This window comes from Hyla sarda, chromosome 3 (genome assembly GCF_029499605.1).
Source record: "Hyla sarda isolate aHylSar1 chromosome 3, aHylSar1.hap1, whole genome shotgun sequence".
NCBI classification, from domain to species: domain Eukaryota; kingdom Metazoa; phylum Chordata; class Amphibia; order Anura; family Hylidae; genus Hyla; species Hyla sarda.
In genome coordinates, this window is record NC_079191.1 from 100,749,213 (window position 1) to 100,774,074 (window position 24,862).

Genomic DNA, 24,862 nt, shown 5'->3' on the forward strand with positions numbered 1-24,862 from the left:
CAGGAAGAACAAGAAGCCGCAAGAACCCACAGAACAAATCTGCAAACAAGAGACAATTGTTACGCCGAGCGCTCCGGGTCCCCGCTCCTCCCCGGAGCGCTCACTTCACTCTCTCCGCTGCAGCGCTCCGGTCACGTCCTCTGACCCGGGGCGCTGCGATCCCGCTGCCAGCCGGGATGCGATTCGCGATGCGGGTAGCGCCCGCTCGCGATGCGCACCCCGGCTCCCCTACCTGACTCGCTCCCCGTCTGTTCTGTCCCGGCGCGCGCGGCCCCGCTCCCTAGGGCGCGCGCGCGCCGGGTCTCTGCGATTTAAAGGGCCACTGCGCCGCTGATTGGCGCAGTGGTTCCAATTAGGGTAATCACCTGTGCACTTCCCTATATTACCTCACTTCCCTTGCACTCCCTTGCCGGATCTTGTTGCCTTAGTGCCAGTGAAAGCGTTCCTTGTGTGTTCCTTGCCTGTGTTTCCAGACCTTCTGCCGTTGCCCCTGACTACGATCCTTGCTGCCTGCCCCGACCTTCTGCTACGTCCGACCTTGCTTCTGCCTACTCCCTTGTACCGCGCCTATCTTCAGCAGCCAGAGAGGTGAGCCGTTGCTAGTGGATACGACCTGGTCACTACCGCCGCAGCAAGACCAACCCGCTTTGCGGCGGGCTCTGGTGAAAACCAGTAGTGGCTTAGAACCGGTCCACTAGCACGGTCCACGCCAATCCCTCTCTGGCACAGAGGATCCACTACCTGCCAGCCGGCATCGTGACAGTAGATCCGGCCATGGATCCCGCTGAAGTTCCTCTGCCAGTTGTCGCTGACCTCACCACGGTGGTCGCCCAGCAGTCACAACAGATAGCGCAACAAGGCCAACAGCTGTCTCAACTGACCGTTATGCTACAACAGTTACTACCACAGCTTCAGCAGTCATCTCCTCCGCCAGCTCCTGCACCTCCTCCGCAGCGAGTGGCCGCTCCTGGGATACGCTTATCCTTGCCGGATAAATTTGATGGGGACTCTAAGTTTTGCCGTGGCTTTCTTTCCCAATGTTCCCTGCATCTGGAGATGATGTCGGACCTGTTTCCCACTGAAAGGTCTAAGGTGGCTTTCGTAGTCAGTCTTCTGTCCGGAAAAGCCCTGTCATGGGCCACACCGCTCTGGGACCGCAATGACCCCGTCACTGCCTCTGTACACTCCTTCTTCTCGGAAATCCGAAGTGTCTTTGAGGAACCTGCCCGAGCCTCTTCTGCTGAGACTGCCCTGTTGAACCTGGTCCAGGGTAATTCTTCCGTTGGCGAGTATGCCGTACAGTTCCGTACACTTGCTTCAGAATTGTCCTGGAATAATGAGGCCCTCTGCGCGACCTTCAAAAAAGGCCTATCCAGCAACATTAAAGATGTTCTGGCCGCACGAGAAATTCCTGCTAATCTACATGAACTTATTCACCTAGCCACTCGCATTGACATGCGTTTTTCCGAAAGGCGTCAGGAACTCCGCCAAGATATGGACTCTGTTCGCACGAGGCGTTTCTCCTCCTCGGCTCCTCTCTCCTCTGGTCCCCTGCAATCTGTTCTTGTGCCTTCCGCCGTGGAGGCTATGCAGGTCGACCGGTCTCGCCTGACACCTCAAGAGAGGACACGACGCCGTATGGAGAACCTCTGCCTGTACTGTGCTAGTACCGAACACTTCCTGAGGGATTGTCCTATCCGTCCTCCCCGCCTGGAAAGACGTACGCTGACTCCGCACAAAGGTGAGACAGTCCTTGATGTCTACTCTGCTTCTCCACGTCTTACAGTGCCTGTGCGGATGTCTGCCTCTGCCTTCTCCTTCCCTGCTGTGGCCTTCTTGGACTCTGGATCTGCAGGAAATTTTATTTTGGCCTCTCTCGTCAACAGGTTCAACATCCCGGTGACCAGTCTCGCCAGACCCCTCTACATCAATTGTGTAAATAATGAAAGATTGGACTGTACCATACGTTTCCGCACGGAGCCCCTTCTTATGAGCATCGGATCTCATCATGAGAGGATTGAACTTTTGGTCCTCCCCAATTGCACCTCAGAAATTCTCCTTGGACTTCCCTGGCTTCAACTTCATTCCCCAACCCTGGATTGGTCCACTGGGGAGATCAAGAGTTGGGGGTCCTCTTGTTCCAAGAACTGTCTAAAACCGGTTCCCAGTAACCCTTGCCGTAACTCTGTGGTTCCTCCTGTAACCGGTCTCCCTAAGGCCTATATGGACTTCGCGGATGTTTTCTGCAAAAAACAAGCTGAGACTCTACCTCCTCACAGGCCTTATGATTGCCCTATCGACCTCCTCCCGGGCACTACTCCACCCCGGGGCAGAATTTATCCTCTCTCTGCCCCAGAGACTCTTGCCATGTCCGAATACGTCCAGGAGAATCTAAAAAAGGGCTTTATCCGTAAATCCTCCTCTCCTGCCGGAGCCGGATTTTTCTTTGTGTCCAAAAAAGATGGCTCCCTACGTCCTTGCATTGACTACCGCGGTCTTAATAAAATCACGGTTAAGAACCGCTACCCCTTACCCCTCATCTCTGAACTCTTTGATCGCCTCCAAGGTGCCCACATCTTCACTAAATTGGACTTAAGAGGCGCCTATAACCTCATCCGCATCAGAGAGGGGGACGAGTGGAAAACGGCATTTAACACCAGAGATGGACACTTTGAGTATCTGGTCATGCCCTTTGGACTGTGCAATGCCCCTGCCGTCTTCCAAGACTTTGTCAATGAAATTTTTCGTGATCTGTTATACTCCTGTGTTGTTGTATATCTGGACGATATCCTAATTTTTTCTGCCAATCTAGAAGAACACCGCCAGCATGTCCGTATGGTTCTTCAGAGACTTCGTGACAACCAACTCTATGCCAAAATTGAGAAATGTCTGTTTGAATGCCAATCTCTTCCTTTTCTAGGATATTTGGTCTCTGGCCAGGGACTACAGATGGATCCAGACAAACTCTCTGCCGTCTTAGATTGGCCACGCCCCTCCGGACTCCGTGCTATCCAACGCTTTTTGGGGTTCGCCAATTATTACAGGCAATTTATTCCACATTTTTCTACCATTGTGGCTCCTATCGTGGCTTTAACCAAAAAAAATGCTGATCCCAAGTCCTGGCCTCCTCAAGCAGAAGACGCCTTTAAACGACTCAAGTCTGCCTTTTCTTCGGCTCCCGTGCTCTCCAGACCTGACCCTTCCAAACCCTTCCTATTGGAGGTTGATGCCTCCTCAGTGGGAGCTGGAGCTGTTCTTCTACAAAAAAATTCTTCCGGGCATGCTGTCACTTGTGGTTTTTTCTCTAGGACCTTCTCTCCAGCGGAGAGGAACTACTCCATCGGGGATCGAGAGCTTCTAGCCATTAAGTTAGCACTTGAGGAATGGAGGCATCTGCTGGAGGGATCAAGATTTCCTGTTATTATCTACACCGACCACAAGAACCTCTCCTACCTCCAGTCTGCCCAACGGCTGAATCCTCGCCAGGCCCGGTGGTCTCTGTTCTTTGCCCGATTTAATTTTGAGATTCACTTTCGTCCTGCCGATAAGAACATTAGGGCCGATGCTCTCTCTCGTTCCTCGGATGCCTCAGAAGTTGATCTCCCTCCGCAACACATCATTCCACCTGACTGCCTGATCTCTACTTCTCCTGCCTCCATCAGGCAGACTCCTCCAGGAAAGACCTTTGTTTCTCCACGCCAACGCCTCGGAATCCTCAAATGGGGTCACTCCTCCCATCTCGCAGGTCATGCGGGCATCAAGAAATCTGTGCAACTCATCTCCCGCTTCTATTGGTGGCCGACTCTGGAGACGGATGTTGGGGACTTTGTGCGAGCCTGCACTATCTGTGCCCGGGATAAGACTCCTCGCCAGAAGCCCGCTGGTTTTCTTCATCCTCTGCCTGTCCCCGAACAGCCTTGGTCTCTGATTGGTATGGATTTTATTACTGATTTACCCCCTTCCCGTGGCAACACTGTTATTTGGGTGGTCGTTGATCGATTCTCCAAAATGGCACATTTCATCCCTCTTCCTGGTCTTCCTTCTGCGCCTCAGTTGGCTAAACAATTTTTTGTACACATTTTTCGTCTTCACGGGTTGCCTACGCAGATTGTCTCGGATAGAGGTGTCCAATTCGTGTCTAAATTCTGGAGGGCTCTCTGTAAACAACTCAAGATTAAATTAAATTTTTCCTCTGCATATCATCCCCAGTCCAATGGACAAGTAGAAAGAATTAACCAGATCTTGGGTGATTATTTGCGACATTTTGTTTCCTCCCGCCAGGATGACTGGGCAGATCTCCTTCCATGGGCCGAATTCTCGTATAACTTCAGGGTCTCTGAATCTTCCTCCAAATCCCCATTTTTCGTGGTGTACGGCCGTCACCCTCTTCCCCCCCTCCCTACCCCCTTGCCCTCTGGTCTGCCCGCTGTGGATGAAATTTCTCGTGACCTTTCCATTATATGGAGAGAGACCCAAAATTCTCTCTTACAGGCTTCTTCACGCATGAAGAGGTTCGCGGATAAGAAAAGAAGAGCTCCCCCCGTTTTTTCCCCTGGAGACAAGGTATGGCTCTCCGCTAAATATGTCCGCTTCCGTGTCCCTAGCTACAAGTTGGGACCACGCTATCTTGGTCCTTTCAAAATTCTGTGTCAAATTAATCCTGTCTCTTATAAACTTCTTCTTCCTCCTTCTCTTCGTATCCCTAATGCCTTTCACGTCTCTCTTCTCAAACCACTCATCCTCAACCGTTTTTCTCCCAAATCTGTTCCTCCCACTCCTGTTTCCGGCTCCTCGGACGTCTTCTCGGTCAAGGAAATTTTGGCTGCCAAAAAGGTCAGAGGGAAAAAATTTTTTTTAGTAGACTGGGAGGGTTGTGGTCCTGAAGAGAGATCCTGGGAACCTGAGGACAACATCCTTGACAAAAGTCTGCTCCTCAGGTTCTCAGGCTCCAAGAAGAGGGGGAGACCCAAGGGGGGGGGTACTGTTACGCCGAGCGCTCCGGGTCCCCGCTCCTCCCCGGAGCGCTCACTTCACTCTCTCCGCTGCAGCGCTCCGGTCACGTCCTCTGACCCGGGGCGCTGCGATCCCGCTGCCAGCCGGGATGCGATTCGCGATGCGGGTAGCGCCCGCTCGCGATGCGCACCCCGGCTCCCCTACCTGACTCGCTCCCCGTCTGTTCTGTCCCGGCGCGCGCGGCCCCGCTCCCTAGGGCGCGCGCGCGCCGGGTCTCTGCGATTTAAAGGGCCACTGCGCCGCTGATTGGCGCAGTGGTTCCAATTAGGGTAATCACCTGTGCACTTCCCTATATTACCTCACTTCCCTTGCACTCCCTTGCCGGATCTTGTTGCCTTAGTGCCAGTGAAAGCGTTCCTTGTGTGTTCCTTGCCTGTGTTTCCAGACCTTCTGCCGTTGCCCCTGACTACGATCCTTGCTGCCTGCCCCGACCTTCTGCTACGTCCGACCTTGCTTCTGCCTACTCCCTTGTACCGCGCCTATCTTCAGCAGCCAGAGAGGTGAGCCGTTGCTAGTGGATACGACCTGGTCACTACCGCCGCAGCAAGACCAACCCGCTTTGCGGCGGGCTCTGGTGAAAACCAGTAGTGGCTTAGAACCGGTCCACTAGCACGGTCCACGCCAATCCCTCTCTGGCACAGAGGATCCACTACCTGCCAGCCGGCATCGTGACAACAATAAGTACCGTGATAAATATCTCTTCAAAAACATTAAGTGAGGAACAAATTAAACTTTTCAACAAGGGACTCAGTTTTTGTCCAAGAAAGAAGGTTGATTTTTTTGAACTAGAGTTGGACTTCTCACAATTTCTAAGAAGACAAACTCAAAGTGTGGTTTAACAACAAAGAAACTGCTCCACCTGATATGAATGGAGAGATTGATAAACAGAGCAGTCTTAATATTTGTGATCATGGTCTCAGGAACAAAAGTGAGTTTCAGCCAACAGTAGTCTCACACACTCTGGACACATTTGGGGACTGTATGAGGTGTGATTTTGAGAAACTGAAAGAAAAATCTGAACATTACACTTGATGAATTTAAATTGTTGTCAGAGTTGGTCCATGACAAAGAGTTGATAATAAAACGGGCAGACAAAGGCGATGCAACCGTTGTCATGGATCGCACTCAGTACATAAGTGAAGCCAATAGAAAACTTAGTGACACAAATGTATATCAATGTGTCACCAGATATCCAATGCCTGAGATAGAAAGGAAAATCCTAAGGGTAATTGAGGAACGGGTGGAGAAAAATTTGATTGATGATGATATCAAACTATTTGATTGTTTTATTTCCAGTCTCTCCTCTCCTTCATCTCTTACCCAAGGTCCACAAAGATCAGAGAAGCCTGCCGGGGAGACCCATTGTTTCGGGCCGAAATTCAGTTACTTCCCAGATCTTCATGTTTCTGGACAGGATTCTAAGAAAATTTGCGGTGGGTACTAGATCTTATATCCGTGACACGGGTGATTTCTTGGAAAAAAATTTGATTGTGCCAAGTTGGGCCTATGTGGCCTCTTTTCATGTTGTGAGCCTCTACACCTCCATCCAACACGATGGAGGTGTAGAGGCTGTGAGACTTGCATTGGTAAATGCAGGGTTTTCAGATGTGAAAGTGGATTTTGTCATGTTGCTCCTCAGATTGATCCTCGAGAATAATTATTTTGTGTTTGACGATATATTCTATGTACAGAAACCGAGGACCGCTATGGGGAGCAACGTGGCACCCACTAATGCAAACATCTATATGGCCCACCTTGAGGAGGCGTCAATCTACGTATCCCACCACTTCAGGCATGTCCTGAAGTGGTGGAGATATATTGACGACATCTTCCTCATTTGGGTGGGAACAGAGACAGAATTGACTGAATTCCACAACTACTTGAATACCATCAACAGAGACATTAAGTTCACATTGACATCTTCGACTGACTTTGTGAGTTTCTTAGATGTAAAGGTTATAGTGAGAGACAACCGTATAGAGACTGACCTTTACACGAAGGAGACTGACAGCAATACCCTTCTGACATTCAACAGTTGCCATCCACGAGCAATGGTGGAAAGTCTACCTTACAGTCAGCTGTTGAGGGCCAGAAGGATAGTAAAGGATGAGGAGAGATTTAATGTGGCGGTGGAAAAAATGGTGATAACTTCCTGGAAAAGGGCTATCCACAACAATTGGTTCTCAGACAGAAAGAAAGAGTTGTCAAGGGAATGACTAAACGGAAAAGTAACATCTCTAACTCTTGTATACCATTCGTCACCACCTACAATGATTTTTCAGGGGAAGTGTCAAATATTATACGTAGACATTGGCACTTGATTAAAGATGGATTTGATGTAATGGAGTTTAAAGAGTACCCATTAATGTCCTTCAGGAGAAACACCAACTTAAAAGATCGACAGGTGAGGGCTGACGTCTCTACCAAAACTGGAGGTACGCAGAGGTACTTAACACTGGCCAAAAAGGGGTGTTTTCTTTGTAGGGGATGTGTGAATTGTGGCCTTATGCAGAAGGGCGACGTGTTCACACATCCCACTACAGGAGCTGCATATCCTATCAAATTTTACATGACGAGTGACACCTCGTATGTCGTATATGTGCTGTGGTGCCCATGTGGCTTCCTGTATGTGGGGGAGACCACATGGGACCTAAAAACCCATTTAAATCAGCATCACTACTCAATCAGGAAGAAAAAGATGGATCTTCCTGTTTCAAGTCATTTTACTGAAAAGGGACATGGAGAACGAGATTTGAGGTTCATGATCTTGGATCATTTTCCGATATTGAAGAAAGGTGGTGACAGACTAGCCATCTTCAAAAAATGTGAATTGAGATGGATTTTTATGCTAAATTCTTTGAAGCCGAATGGGTTAAATGTGGATTTTAAAACCTCCACAAGGATATTGAATAGGTAGTTTCAGTAGGGGCCATTGTTAGTTTTATTTAGTTATGTCTGTATTGGTATATTTATGCACATTCTTTTGGGCTAGTGTTAATAATTATTTTTTCTTTTTTTTATTGCAGATATTGAGGAGACATCCTACACTCAACTAATGATATTAGAATAATTTTGTGTGTCTCTTAAAAATAATTATTTCAGTAAATTTTGGTGATTTTGTGTTTAAAAAATTGTATTAATCCTGTGTATGTTATCAGTGATTTTTTTTTTTTTTTTTTTTTTTTAAATATAACTTTCTTGTGGTATCAGGCATATCTCTGCTGGGGTGAACACAAGCTGTTATACATAGAGACCCTTTGACAGACTTATCTGGTCAGTGGGGTGTGTATGTATGTCCGTATGAGTGTTCTATATGATCTATGGACACGTTTGTCAGTTCGTTCCCGTGATGGGGTATGAGCAGACAACATGAGCCATGATTGATCACAGGTAAAATAAACTTCGGGCTGACTCCTTGGACCAACCATATAAAAGTGGGGGACCGGGTGTCTGTGCCCACAGATATAGGGGTACAAGTGGTGTTTCTTTATTGAGATACACATTGGGACCCTAAACATAAAGAGTGAAAGGACCCTTGGTATGCAGAGAAATTCACTCCTGATTGGACATTACAATACTGTCATACCTGGGTTACTATTACTACAGTGTGGGCAGGGTTGCCCTTAGTAAACATGATGCCTGTGAGCTCTTAGTATGAAGTGCGCAGGCGCGGACTACGTCTGCCTCTTCGTACGTCAATACACAGATACGCACGGCGGTCACGTGAGTAATACGACCAGACGTGCGAGCCGATTGGCTATAGGAACTGTGAACCCGGAAGCCTCTGTATATACTACGGACACGACATGTGTATATGCGTGCAAGCGCAGATTCATTGTTATGATGCCGATATCGATCTAAATTCATCTTTGCAGCATTGGGTGAGTGATTGGCTATCTCTGCCCCTCTAATCATAATGAGAATGTTTACAGATGTGTTTTGTTTACATAGTTTCAGCAGTACAGGCTTCTATATTAACTGTACACGAGCACAATGTTTCTTATGCACTGCAATGCACTATGCACTTTTTTTTTAATATATGCACTTTATTTATGATGTTTACATGAAATGGATTTTTGGATTTTCAACTGTATATATTTAATGATGTAATTAATGCACTCTTGGTATCAGTCGATTGGTACCCCTATTTATACGTGTGAATACCTTGTGAATGTGCACTGCTTGAAATAGACTAGGAGAGCCTAGTCGAAACATCGCTTGCTGTGAAAACACTTTATATATATATATATATATATATATATATATATATATATATATATATATGAATTATAATTTACTGCTTTTGTCCAATAATACAACAAGTGTATTCCGGGATCAAAAATTTGGGCCCCCTGCGATCTCCCTGCAGCACCCGCATTGTATTCAGTTCCAGAAACCTCCAGGTTTCCATGACAGGGGACGTGACATAACGTCGTGCCCCCTTGTGACGTCACGCCCCCTCTATTCATGTCTAGGAGAGGGGGCGTAGCTTTTATTTTTTTTTATAGAACCATTGGGGAATATATGAATAAACATTTAAGTGATCATGGAAAAAATTATTCTGGGTCATGATGGCAATACAGCATATGTGTAGCCTTAAAAACACTTTAAGATAAAGTGCCCAAATTGTTTTTGTCTTTTTGTTAATCATCACATTCTAAAAGCTATTTTTTATTTCATGTACTTTTTTATGGCGCCACAGGTAGGTGGAAATAAAAAAAAGAAAAATACTTGCCCAAGGGACTAAAACGGAGCACAATCTACTTGTCCCTCATGACAATCTACTTGTCCTGGTACACAAAATTATTTCAAGCAAAATTGGGCCAGCTCTTTACATGACAGTGCACTCAGCCTATCACGGGCCAAGGCGGGACATCGCTGTGGCTGGCGATACGCTGACTGCAGTGTGACGTTCCGAGCATAAGAAGCAGGAAGCTGAGCAGCGCTGGAGGAACGGGACGCAGATACCGGCGCAACAGGGGAGCGTAGGAAGGGGAGTTAAAGTTAGTTTTTATAGTTTTTGCAGCCGAGGAACTATTTGAGTTAAAAGGCCACCTCCGCGTGGTGGATGGGGGACACGTTTTGATCAAAAAGTGTGCTAAGAGCCTCCATTTTTTGACCATGAGTGCTGCAGCCACCTTATTTCTTGTATACTTTGTATTTACCACAGCAGGGTGCACCCGTGTATAGTATTGCTGGCTATTTTTCTTTTTTGTGTATTTGCTTTGCAAAGTAGAGGGAGTGGCACCCTCTCTAGCCATGCACCCCTCCCTTTTTTTAAATTGATAGTGGATCCTGCATGTCACCCATCAGAGTCCATATACCCACAGAGGTGAGTGGATTAAACATATTAGGGTCCCATCCGACAAGGGGCCACCACTGCGTGGTGGATGGGGGACATGTTTTGATCAAAAAGTGTGCCTCCATTTTTTGACCAAGAGTGCTGCTGCAACCTTCTATTTTGTATACTGAGTTAAAAGTTTAGAGCTGCATTTCTCCTTTAATAAAATGTTTTGCACTTTCATTTTTTCCTCCGTGCACTACAATAACTATAACTTTTTTATTTTTCCCATCTAGAGACCCATATGAGGGCTTGTTTTTTGGGGGACCAAATGTACTTTGTAATGACACCTTTTATTTTTCCATAACATATGCTCTGAAACAAAAAAAAATAATTGTATTTGTGTATTTGTCAATACCAGTGCAGAGGAAAAGTTGCTGAGTTGCCCATAGCAACCAATCAGGTCACTTCTTTCATTTTGCAGAGGCCTTGTTAAAAATGAAAAAAGAAATCTGATTGGTTGCCATGGGCAACTGGGCATTTTTTCCTCTGCACAGGCTTTGATAAATCTCCCCTTAAGTCTTTAGTTGTTGGAGCCAGAGCCAGGGGCGGACTGATAACACTCTGGGCCCCCAGACCAAATAAAGCAAGGGCCCCCCAGACTTCCACCCCCTGGTCACACCTCTGTCACACCCCTATTCCACCCAAATCCCTCCTCATGCCAAACCCCAAATGCACAACATAAAATTATATATATATATATATATATATATATATATATATATATATATATATATATATATATATATATATCTCAACATGTTAATGTAGGCAAGATAATTTTCCATGACCAATAATACCAGTTTACAAGGAGGAAATATATACCACCACACAATAACTGGATAATACTTCCATACTGTACTAAATAAAACCACTATACACAGATGAGTATTCCCCAATACAGTGTCCATATAGTGGTAGATACCATGGGGGAGATTTATCAAAACCTGTCTCGAGGACAAGTTGCCCAGTTGCCCATAGCAACCAATCAGCTTGCTTCTTTCATTTTTAACAAAGCCTCTGCAAAATAAAAGAAGCAATCTGACTGGTTGCTATGGGCAACTGGGCAACTTTCCTTTGCACAGATTTTGATATATCTCCCCCCATCTGTACACAAGATCTGCAGACCATATAAGTGATAACATACAGTGTCTATATATAGGTAGATACCAGCTGTGCACAGCATCTGTAAATCATATAAATGATTACATACAGTTACCATTTAGAAGTAGATGCCAGTTGTACACAGGATCTGTATACCATAAGTGATTATTTGCAGGACCATATAGCAGTAGATACCAGCTGTACACAGGATCTGTATACCATGTAAGTGGTTATGTAGAAGAAGTAAAAGACAACACTGGTTCCAATTACTATGTAGGTGACACTCCAGAAAGCCAATCCGGATCATAGACAGTCACAGTTCCACAGGTCACACCATTCAAGTAGCAGACTGCAGAATCTTGCAAAAGCTGCTGTCTTTTATAGGTTACCAAAAGTGCAACGTTTAGGCTAACTTAACCTTTGTCAAGCACAATAAAGCCTAAGTTATAGCCGAAACTTTGCACTTTTGGCAACCAATCAAAGACAACAGCTTTTGCAAGATTCTGGAGTCTGTCATGTAAGTGATCATATACAGGACCATGTAGAAGTAGATACCAGCAGTACACAGGATTTGTATACCATATAAGTGATCATAGAAAATTATTTAGCACTCCAGTGCTAAACCAGCTCTCACCTGGGAATTGGAAATCTGCCACACGGATGGTCTGGAGCAAAACCACAGCAGCAATGCAAAACACATGAAAGTTTCCAGCTGGCCAGATTCCTTAAAACAATAGGCTTTATTTGTAAATCTTTAAAAGCTTGTTCCATACAAGACGATATAGATTAAAAACTCTGACGCGTTTCATCCATGGTGGTCTTAAAGTCATAAATGTAATAGAGATGTGCCGTCAGCTATTTAAAAGCAAAAAAGCTCACATGACCACTAAGTTGCTTCCTGTTAAAAAATCCCAGACAAATGTATGACATACCAATCCAATGTAAACAGTGACAAAATATTCCACAAACATTTACAATAGCTTAAATATATATGATGTTACAGAGATTGGTAATAACATGTAATGATGATACTAGAGCATAAAGAGCAAAAAAACACCATGCTGTCCATATGTTGCGTTTGAATAAAAAAAAATAATAATAATAATAATTCTGACTAATATGTGTGAAAAAGCTCCAAACTAGGAGGGAAAAAAAGAATAATTAACTAATACTGTATATGTACACAAGGTCCAATCTAGAAGAAAAATATAAAATAAATAAATAATAAATGGGAAAAAAATTTAACAAAAATAAAATAAAATTCTATGTGAAAAATACCTAGCGTTCCCTGGGACAGGTAGCAGTAGCGATGATGATGTTAAACAGCTGTTTGGTTTGCAGGGTCTTCTTCACCTATAGATTATCCTCAGAAATGGAAGCGATATGCTCCGGCTGGTGGCGTCTCTACCATTCCGCTTCCCAATTGAAGGTAACGGCTTGATTCAAAGATTCCTGTGACGTCACTTTGGAACAACTGAGGGAACAAAAGAGCACCCAACGCGTTTCCTTCATCGGGGATATTGCTGATTGTTCCTAATGGATATATTTTTTTTTTATTTGATAAAAATCCATTAGGAACAATCAGCAATATCCCAGATGAAGGGAGCCAGATGCTTTTGAAATGCATTGGTTGCTCTTCTGTTCCCTCAGTTGTTCCAAAGTGACATCACAGGAACCTTTGAATCACACCGTTACCTTCCAGCAAGAAGCGGAACAGTAGAGATGCTGCCGGCCTGGGCTGTTTCCCGTTCTATTGCCAAACATATTGCTAGGGATCGACCGATTATCGGTTTGGCCGATATTATCGGCCGATATTCACTATTTTTGACATTATCGGTATCGGCAATTACCTTGCCGATAATCCGATAATATACAGCCCCCTGCGTCCCCCACCGCACCACCGCCCCCCACCGAACCGTACGCTGCCGCCTCCCCTCCCACCGCACCGCACGCTGCCTCCATTGCCTCCCCTATCCCCGGTTCTATAATTACCTGTTCCCGGGGCCTGGGGCCCGCGCTACTTCTGACTCCTGCTGCGTCCTGCATCACGCTGTGCGCTGTGCAGTGTGGTGACGTCCTCAATGTGACGTCACCGTCAGTGCGCACAGTGACAGCGCAGGATGGGAGCCAGAAGTAATGCGGACCTCGGACCCCGGGAACAGGTAATTATAAAACCGGAGATAGGGGAGGTAATGGGGCAGTGGGGGTGGGCGTGGGGGCGGTGTGCGGTGCGGGAGTAGGGGAGGATAGCGGCAGTGTGCGGTGTGATGCAATGCGTGGTCTCTGATTCAGCCAAAGCCGCTACAGTTCATTGATTTAAAGCACCCCCTTTAAATCAATGATCTGCAGCGGCTACTTGGGGGGTGGAGAAATAGCCGATAACTTATACCGGAATATCGGTATAAGTTATCGGCTATCGGCCTAAAAGGCCACAGATTATCGGTATCGGCCCTAAAAAAAACGATATTGGTCGATCCCTACATATCGCTTTTACTTTTGAGTTCTGAGTATAATCTATAGCAGAAGAAGACCCTGCAAACCAAACAGAGGTTTAACATCATCATCGCTACTGCGACCTGCAATCCTTTTCTATACATGAAGATACCACCCACCACTACTACTTGGTGACGACATAACATCCTGGAAGTGTAAGTGCCTTTATACATATATGTTTTTTTTATCATCAACACAAATATATATGGTATTTTTCACATATCATTTTTTTTATATATATATATATATATATATATATATATATATATATATATATGGTTACCAGGGACTATATACATACAGTGGAGAAAAAAAAGTATTTAGTCAGCCACCAATTGTGCAAGTTCTCCCACTTAAAAAGATGAGAGAGGCCTGTAGTTTTCATCATAGGTATACCTCAACTATGAGAGACACAATGAGAAAAAAAAATCCACATTTGCAAATTATGGTTGAAAATAAGTATTTGGTCAATAACAAGTCCATCTCAATACTTTGCTATATACTCTTTGTTGGCAATGACAGACGTCAAACGTTTTCTGTAAGTCTTCACAAGGTTCTCACATACTGTTACTGGTATTTTGGCCCATTCCTCCATGCAGATCTCCTCTAGAGCAGTGATGTTTTGGGGCTGTCGCTGGGCAACACAAACTTTCAAATCCCTCCAAAGGTTTACTTTGGGGTTGAGATCTGGAGACTTGCTAGGCCAATCCAGGACCTTGAAATGCTTCTCATAAAGCCACTCCTTCATTGCCCGGGCCGTGTGTTTGGGATCATTGTCATGCTGAAAGACCCAGCCACGTTTCATCTTCAATGCCCTTGCTGATGGAAGGAGGTTTTCTATTAAAATTTCACAATACATGGCCCCATTCATTATTTCCTTTACACGGATCAGTCATCCTGGTCCCTTGGTAAAAAAAACAACCCCAAAGCATGATGTGCAGTTTGAAGGCCGCACTGCGGGAGGATTTATGGGAGGGAAACAATAATGTGGAGTCATTATGGGTAGAAATATATGGAGATAAAAAAAAAAATTCGGATAGGGGTTTGCTATAAGCCACCAAACACAATGGAAGAGGCAGAAGATCAATTACTGAGGCAAATAAACAAGGCAGCAAATCAGAATGAGGTGATAATAATGGTGGACTTTCACTATCCTGATATAAACTGGAAGACTGAGACCTGTCAATCTCATAAAGGAATATATACCTTATGGGAATAAAAGGGTCACAAATAAAAGAAAACCAATATGGATGAATAAAAACGTTAAGGGGGCAATAAATTACCAAAATAAAGCATTTAAACTACTAAATCAGGACGGCAGTGAAGAAGCATTGAAAAGCAATAGAGAAAAATGTAAAACATGTAAAAAACAGATAAAAGCCGCAAAAATAGAGACAGAAAGACTTATAGCCCAAGAGAGTAAAACTAACCCCAAAATGTTCTTTAACCATATAAATAGCAAAAAGGTCAAAAATGAAAGTTCAGGCCCTTTAAAATGATGAGGAAGAAATTATAGACGGGGATCAGGAAAAAGCTAATATATTAAACAAATTCTTCTCCACTGTATTCACCAAGGAAAATGAAATGCCAGGTGAAATACAGTGTGATAAGGTAAACTCCCCAGTACAGGTCACCTGTCCAAAATACAAATCACCAGGTTCAGATAGCATTCACCCTCGAGTTCTAAAGGAATTAAGTAATGTAATAGACAGACCCCTATTTTTAATCATCTGGGACCCTGTAGTAACAGGGACTTTTCCCCAGGACTGGCGCATGGCAAATGTGGTGCCAAAATGGACCCGGGCTTTTTCTGTTTTTTCATTTTCAATTTTTCCTCCTTAACTTTAAAAAATCATAACTCTTTAAAATTTTCACCTAAAATTCTATATGATGTCTTATTTTTTGCGTCACTAATTCTAGTTTGTAATGACATTAGTCATTTTACCCAAAAATCTACGGTGAAACAGGAAAAAAAATCAATGTGCAACAAAATTTATGAAAAAACACTATTTTATAAGTTTTGGGGGCTTCCGTTTTTACGCCGTACATTTTTCGCCAAAAATTACACCTTAACTTTATTCTGTAGGTCCATACGGTTAAAATGAAACCCTACTTGTATAGGTTTGATTTTGTCGTACTTCAGAAAAAAATCATGAATACATGCAGGAAAATGTATACGTTTAAAATTGTCATTTTCTGAGCCCTCTAACTATTTAATTTTTCTGGGTTCTGGGCGCTATGAGGGCTCATTTGTTGTGCTGTGATCTGAAGTTTTTAGCGGTACGATTTTTGTGTTCTGATCAGACTTTTTGATCACTTTTTATTAACTTTTTAGTGGTATAAAAAGTGATCAAAAATGCGCTATTTTGGACTTTGGAATTTTTTTGCACATGCGCCATTGAATATGCGGTTTAAAAAGCAGTATATTTTTATCATTTGGACATTTCCGCATTCGGCGATACCACATATGTTTATTTTCATTTATATTTACACAGTTTTTTTTTATTCTTGGAAATGCCGGGTGATTCAAACTTTTATTAGGGGAAGGGATAAAAAGGGTTAATGATTTTTTTACACTTTTCTTTTGCAATTTTATAGCCCCCATAGGGGGCTATAACATTGCATTAACTGATCTTTAACACTGATTGATGCATCTCCATACGAATGGATCAATCAGTGTTTTCGGCGATTGATTGCTCAAGCCTGGATCTCAGGCTTGAAGCATTCATTCGGCGATCGGACAGCGCAGAAGAAGGTAAGAAGACCTCCCCCTGTGCTACAGCTGTTCGGGATGCTGCGATTATGCCGCGGCGATCCTGAACAGCTCCGTGAGCAAACCGGCAACTTTCACTTTCATTTTTAGCCGTGCTGCTCAGCTTTGAGCACGCGGCTAAAGGGTTAAAGGGGTAGTCCAGTGGTGAAAAACTTATCCCCTATCCTAAGGATAGGGGATAAGTTTGAGATCGCGGGGGGTCCGACCGCTGGGGCCCCCCGCGATCTCTCTGTACGGGGCCCCGGCTCTCCGCCGAGATAGCGGGTGTCGACCCCCGCACTAGGCGGCGGCCGACACGCCCCCTCAATACATCTCTATGGCAGAGCCGGAGATTGCCGAAGGCAGCGCTTCGGCTCTGCCATAGAGTTGTATTGAGGGGGCGTGTCGGCCGCCGCCTCGTGCGGAGGTCGACACGCCCCCTTCCCGCGGGCTGTCGGGGCTCCGTACAGGAGATCGCAGGGGGCCCCAGCGGTCGGACCCCCCGCGATCTGCAACTTATCCCCTATCCTTAGGATAGGGGATAAGTTGCTCACCACTGAATCACCACTGGACTACTCCTTTAATAGCACGCGGCACCGCGATCAGTGCCACGTGCTATTAGCGGCGGGTCCCGGCTTCACTATGATGCCGTGCCCGTCGTGATATGATGCGGGGTCACCGCGTGACGCCGCGTTATATCGCAGGACCGGGAATCATGACGTACCCATACGTTCAGGGTCCTTAACAGGTTAATAAGGGGACAAAAGGTGACCCCCGGGAATTATAGACCTGTTAGTTCAACCTCTGTTGTATGTAAATTGTTTGAGTGTTTTCTAAGGGATGCTTTTTTGGAATATCTTGATGAAATAAATGAATGACTCCATATCATCATGGCTTTATGAGGGATCTGTCCTGTCAAACTAACCTGATCAGCTTTTATGTGGAGGTGAGCTCCAGACTGGACCAGGGGCAATCGCTGGATGTTGTATATCTGGATTTTTCCAAAGCATTTGATATGGTGCCACATAAAAGATTGGTGCATAAAATGAGAAGGATTAGGCTGGGGGAGAATGTGTGTAAGTGGGTAAGTAACTGGCTCAGTGATAAGAAACAGAGGGTGGTTATAAATGGTACTTATTCTGATTGAGTCACTGTTACTAGTGGGGGTACCACAGAGGTCAGTCTTGGGTCCTGTCCTATTTAATATATTCATTAATGACCTTGTAGAGGGGTTTAATAGTAAAGTAGCAATCTTTGCAGATGACACTAAACTCTGTAAAGCGGTAAACACAATAGAGGACAGTGAACTGTTACAAATGGATCTGGATAGGTTGGAGGTTTGGGCTGAGAAGTGGCAGTTGAGGTTCAACACTGATAAATGTCAGGTAATGCACGTGGGGAGGAAAAATCCGGGCTGGGATTATGTATTATATGGGAGAACACTTGGGACGACTGACATGGAAAAGGACTTAGGAGTCTTAGTTAAGAGTAAATGTAGCTGTAGTGACCAGTGTCGGGCAGCTGCTGCCAGGGCAAATAAAACCATGGGATGCATCAATAGGGGCATAGATTCCCACGACAAGGAAATAATTCTACCACTGTACAAATCACTAGTCAGACCACACATAGAATACTGTGTACAGTACTGGGCACCAGTATACAAGAAAGATATAGTGGAGCTGGAGAGGGTTCAAAGACGGGCAACCAGAGTAATACGGGGAATGGGAGGACTACAGGACACAGAAAGATTATCAGAATTGAGGTTATTTAGCTTAGAAAAAAGAAGGCTTAGGGGAGACCTAATAACTATTTATCAATATATCAGGGGGACATACAGAGATCTATTTATACCCAGGACTGTATCTATAACAAGGGGGCATCCTCTACGTTTAGAGGAAAGAAGGTTTCTACACCAGCACAGACGGGGGTTCTTTACTGTAAGAGCAGTAAGAATGTGGAATTCTCTTCCTGAGGAGGTGGTCATGGTGAACTCTATAAAAGAGTTCAAAAGGGGTCTGGATGCATTTTTGGAGAATAATAACATCACCAGTTAGATATACTAGATTTATAGGGATAGAACGTTGATCCAGGGATGTATTCTGACTGCCATATTTGGAGTCAGGAAGGAATTTTTACTTCTAGTATGAGTTTTTTTTTTGCCTTCCTCTGGATCAACTCAGTAGGGTTATAGGTTGAACTTGATGGACTCTGGTCTTTTTTCAACCTTATGAACTATGTTACTATGTTTCCATCCTCATGCTTCACAGTAGGTATGATGTTCTTTGTATGCAACTCAGCATTATTTCTCCTCCAAACATGACAAGTTGAGTTTTTACCAAAAAGTTCTACTTTGGTTTCATCTGACCATATGATATTCGCCCAATCCTCTTCTGGATCATTCAAATGCTCTCTAGCAAACTTCAGATGGGCCCAGACATGTACTGGCTTAAGCAGGGGGACACATGTGACTGTTTGAGGTTGTGGACAGGTGTCTTTTATACTGATAAAATGTTCAAACAGGTGCCATTAATACAGGTAACGAGTGGAGAACAGAGGAGACACTTAAAGAAGAAGTTATAGGTCTGTGAGAGCCAGAAATCTTGCTTATTTGTAGATGACCAAATACATATTTTACCGAGGAATTTATCAATTAATTAATTAGAAATCCTACAATGTGATTTCCTGTATTCTTTTCTCCATTCTGTCTCTCATAGTTGAGGTATACCTATGATGAAAATTACAGGCCTCTCTTATCTTTTTAAGTGGGAGAACTTGCACAATTGGTGGCTGACTAAATATTTTTTCTCCCCCACTGTATACTGATAGCAGACCCTCTGGGCATCATATATATCCACAGACTCCTGTGGAAGCGCTGGTGCTTTGTTTCTAAAATAAAATTCTGACTAATATGTGTGAACAAGCACCAATCTAGAGAAAAAAAAATTCTGACTAATATGTATGAACAAGCTCCAATATAGGAAAAAAAGAAAAAAAAATTACTAATATATGTGCACATGGTCCAATCTGGAAGAAAAAAAAATATAATAAAACATAAATAAAATAAAATTCTGACTAAAAGGTGTGAACAAGCACCAAAAGTAAGAAGGAAGGCATTATCCTGGAGAGCGGCTGAAGACGCTCTCTAGGATAACGCCTTCCTTCTTACAAGATACCAAACGTCTTAAACGCGGTACAATGGCAAAACACTTACAGTTGGGTCACATGTGACATGGTGGGACTGTATTTGGCTAGTCATTATGAGTTGGGTATACAGTCAGTAGCTTGTTTTATGAATACTTGCAGCACCTATAGCCCTGTTTTAAAAATCAACTGGTGCCAAAAAGTTAAACAGATTTGTAAATGATTTCTATTTAAAAAATCTTAATCCTTCCAGTACTTATCATCTGCTGAGGATACTACAGAGGAAGTTGTATAGTTATATCCTGACTGACCACTGACTAAGCTCAGTTGGTGGTGTAGGGTAGTGTCAGGATTTCGCATCATCCTTGTTGGGAAACACTGGTGTGGAGGGTTGACCCTGTTTCCCAACCAGGATGTTGCAAAACTACAACTCCCAGCATGCCCAGACAGCATTTAGCTGCTCGAGCATGCTGGGAGTTAATCCTGGTTGGGAAACACTGGTATGGAGGGTCGACACTGTAACCAGGATGATGGTATGCTACAAATCCTAGGATACTCCTAGAATACTGCCTGGGCAGGCTGAGATCTGTAGTTTTGCATCATCCTGGTTGGGAAACACTGCTTTTCACAGTGTTGCCCCTCCATGCCAGTGTTTCTTAACCAGCATGCTGAAAGTTGTAGTTTTGGAACATCTGGAGGCACCCTACTTGGGAAACAATTGTTACTGTCAATAAAAACAACTTGTGACATGTGAAAAGTTTTTGATTGCATCCCATCTCACTCCTGAGATGCTCTGCAATGGTGATTTATGAACCGGGGAAGCAGGAGGCATTGTTCTCCACTTCCCAGCAGGCTCAGAGATCCCTTCATTTCTCTGCATTGACTTCTATGCAGAGAAATAGACGGCTCTCTTTGAATAAAGTCGGCTGTTTTGCCTTTGTGTGTGTGAGAGATAAGAGACAGGAGAACAGAATATTCTCTGTTTGCTTTGTGCTGTGTATAGGGACATCATAGAAGCTAGTCTCTGCCCTCTCTGGAGATTAAAGAAGACTGACAAGTAGTGCCTGCAGAGGAGGGATATGGTGAAAATGTAGAATACAAGAAATATGGTCAGGAATACTGTTATTCCTCAGGTGCGCACATGACAGCTGGTTCTGAAAAGTCACCTGAAACAACAAGAAGACTTTGGTTTGATCTTGTCTTACTATATTTATGCTTACTGGATATCTAAGTATCTTACTTTTGTTTCTCCTTATTTGTAGCCCTCATGTGGTTCCAGAGCAGATGATCCAGTGATCCTCCAACCATGCTAAACTACATTAGTTGTGGAGATGGGACATTGCTTCTTATATAGTAGTATGGATGCACAATAAACAGATCCCAACGGCAGCAATGGTGGACCATACAAACTCCTCTTTAGTTTACAGGGGGGGAGATTTATCAAAACCTTCTCAGAGGAAACATTGCTGAGTTGCCCACGGCAACCAATCAGATCACTTGTTTCATTTTTCAGAGGCCTTTTCAAAACTGAAAGAAACAATCTGATTGGTTGCTATGGGCAACTCAGCAACTTTTCCTCTGGACAGGTTTTGATAAATCTCCCCCATGAGTTCAATATAGGAGACTATACAGATATGTGTTCATCTAGACATATAGGAGGCGATTTATCAAAACCTGTGCAGTGGGAAAGTGAAATAGTTGTCCATAGCAACCAATCAGATTACTTCTTTCATTTTTAACCTCTTCAGGACATAGGGCGTATGGATACGCCCTGAATCCCGAGTCCTTAAGGACCGAGGGCGTATCCATACGCCCGTGGGAATTCCGGCCCCCACCGCTAGCCGGTTGGGGACCGGAGCCGGATGCCTGCTGAAATCGTTCAGCAGGCATCCCGGCATATTGCCCAGGGGGGTCATTATGCCCCCCCATGTCGGCGATCGCCGCAGATCGCTGGACAATTCAGTCCAGCGATCTGCGGCGATTCCGGGTCAATCGGGTCTCCAGTGACCCGGTGACCCGGAATTACTGGCTGTTCGGGGCCGTCTCTGACGGCCCCGAACAGCCAGAGCCTGCAGGGGTGAGGTGGCACTGGTGCCACCTCACGATCGCCCTGATTCGTCGGCCGGATTACCGGCCGACCAATCAGGGCGCCTGCTGCGGGTGTCACTCCCGCACCCGCTCCGCCCCTCTTCCGGAGGACGTGAGCGGGTGCGGGAAGACGACCCCCGGTGCTGGGGACCCCGATCCCCGGGCGCCCCTGTTGGGATCGGGGCCCCAGGAGCAGCTGCGGCGGCGGGACTGACCTGCAGCGTCTGGATCGTTGGAGGTGAGTGACAGCCTCCTGCTGTTGCTTAGCAACAGCTCCCAGCATGCAAAAAGGGCATGCTGGGAGCTGTAGTTATGCAACAGCAGGAGGCAGACCACCACAACTCCCAGCATTCCCTTATGGGCATGCTGGGACTTATGGTTTTGCAACAGCTGGAGGCACATTCTTTCTATGGAAAAGTGTACCTTCAGCTGTTGTATAACTACAACTCCCAGCTTGCACAAACAGCTAAAGTGCATGCTGGGAGTTGTAGTGGTGCATCTGCTGGTTGCATAACTACAACTCCCAGCATGCCCGTTGGCTGTCGGTGACTGCTGAGAGTTGTAGTTTTGCAACAGCTGAAGGCACACTGATTGTGAAACTCAGAGTTTTTTTTTACCTAACTCAGTGTTTCACGACCGGTGTGCCTCCAGCTGTTGCAAACTACAACTCTCAGCAGTCACCGTACACCATGCACCGTACATGCTGGGAGTTGTAGTTTTGCAACAGCTGGAGGCACACTGGTTGTGAAACACTGAGTTAGGTCACAAACTCCGTGATACATAACCAGTGTGCCTACAGTTGTTGCAAAACTGCAACTCTCAGCAGTCACCGACAGCTAACGGGCATGCTGGGAGTTGTAGTTATGCAACAGCTGGATGTCCCCCCCCCAATGTGAACGCACAGGGTACACTCACATGGGCGGAGGCTTACAGTAAGTATCCGGCTGCAAATTTGAGCTGCCGCAAACTTTCTGCTGCAGCTCAAATTGCCAGCGAGAAACTACTGTGAACCCCCCGCCCGTGCGACTGTACCCTAAAAACACTACACTACACTAACACAAAAAATAAAATAAAAAGTAAAAAACACTACATATACACATACCCCTACACAGCCCCCCTCCCCTCCCCAATAAAAATGAAAAACGTCTGGTACACCACTGTTTCCAGAATGGAGCCTCCAGCTGTTGCAAAACAACTCCCAGTATTGTCGGACAGCCGTTGACTGTCCAGGCATGCTGGGAGTTTTGCAACAGCTGGAGGCACCCTGTTTGGGAATCACTGGCGTAGAATACCCCTATGTCCACCCCTATGCAATCCCTAATTTAGGCCTCAAATGCGCATGGCGCTCTCACTTTGGAGCCCTGTCGTATTTCAAGGCAAGAGTTTAGGGTCACATATGGGGTATCGCCGTACTCGGGAGAAATTGTGTTACAAATTTTGGGGGGTATTTTCTGCTTTTACCCTTTTTAAAAATGTAAAATTTTTGGGAAAACAAGCATTTTAGGTAAAAAAAAAAAAAATTTTTTTACATATGCAAAAGTCGTGAAACACCTGTGGGGTATAAAGGTTCACTTAACCCCTTGTTACGTTCCCCGAGGGGTCTAGTTTCCAAAATGGTATGCCATGTGGTTTTTTTTTGCTATCCTGGCACCATAGGGGCTTCCTAAATGCGGCATGCCCCCAGAGCAAAATTTGCGTTCAAAAAGCCAAATGTGACTCCTTCTCTTCTGAGACCTGTAGTGCGCCAGCAGAGCACTTTTCACCCCCATATGGGGTGTTTTCTGAATCGGGAGAAATTGGGCTTCAAATTTTTAGGGGTATTTTCTGCTATTACCCTTTTTAAAAATAAAATTTTTTTGGGAAAACAAGCATTTTAGGCAAAATTTTTTATTTATTTTTTACATTTGCAAAAGTCGTGAAACACCTGTGGGGTATTAAGGTTCACTTTATCCCATGTTACATTCCCCGAGGGGTCTAGTTTCCAAAATGGTATGCCATGTGGGGTTTTTTTGCTGTTCTGGCACCATAAGGGCTTCCTAAAGGTAACATGCCCCCCAAAAACCATTTCAGAAAAACGTACTCTCCAAAATCCCCTTGTCGCTCCTTCCCTTCTGAGCCCTCTACTGCGCCCGCCGAACACTTTACATAGACATATGAGGTATGTGCTTACTTGAGAGAAATTGGGCTACAAATACAAGTAAAAATTTTGTCCTTTTACCCCTTGTAAAAATTCAAAAATTGGGTCTACAAGAACATGCGAGTGTAAAAAATGAAGATTGTGAATTTTCTCCTTCACTTTGCTGCTATTCGTGTGAAACACCTAAAGGGTTAAAACGCTGACTGAATGTCATTTTGAATACTTTGGGGGGTGTAGTTTTTATAATGGGGTCATTTATGGGGTATTTCTAATATGAAGACCCTAAAAATCCACTTCAAACCTGAACTGGTCCCTGAAAAATACTGAGTTTGAAAATTTTGTGAAAAATCGGAAAATTGCTGCTGACCGTTGAAGCCCTCTGGTGTCTTCCAAAAGTAAAAACTCATCAATTTTATGATGCAAATATAAAGTAGACATATTGTATATGTGAACCAAAAAAAAATGTATTCGTAATATCCATTTTCCTTACAAGCAGAAAGCTTCAAAGTTAGAAAAATGCGAAATTTTCAAATTTTTCATCAAATTTACGGATTTTTCACCAAAAAAGGATGCAAGTATCGATAAAAATTTACCACTATGTTAAAGTAGAATATGTCACGAAAAAACAATCTCGGAATCAGAATGATAACTAAAAGCATTCCAGAGTTATTAATGTTTAAAGTGACAGTGGTCAGATGTGCAAAAAACGCTCCGGTCCTTAAGGCCAAAATGGGCTCCGTCCTGAAGGGGTTAAAGAGGCCTGTGAAAATTGAAAAAAGCAATCTGATTGGTT

At 44.6% G+C, this 24,862-nt stretch overlaps 1 protein-coding gene across 8 annotated transcripts in view; it reads right to left on the reverse strand.

The window, feature by feature from the left end:
- The window catches only part of LOC130361584 (izumo sperm-egg fusion protein 1-like), a 107,774-nt gene that overhangs the window by 48,882 nt on the left and 34,030 nt on the right, over nucleotides 1–24,862 (reverse strand). For 2 of the 8 annotated variants that reach the window (XM_056564773.1, XM_056564770.1), the window contains exons 1-2: nucleotides 21,085–21,338; nucleotides 12,093–12,182 (exon numbers count right to left, since the gene is read on the reverse strand). The exons of 4 other annotated variants lie outside the window; for them this stretch is intronic. In XM_056564773.1, coding sequence (XP_056420748.1) covers nucleotides 12,093–12,158 — 66 coding nt within the window. In that variant the 5' untranslated portion in view covers nucleotides 12,159–12,182; nucleotides 21,085–21,338. Of the gene's footprint in view, nucleotides 1–12,092; nucleotides 12,183–21,084; nucleotides 21,339–24,862 lie in introns of those variants that run through there. 2 more of the 8 variants (XM_056564775.1, XM_056564777.1) reach the window with 2 other exon arrangements.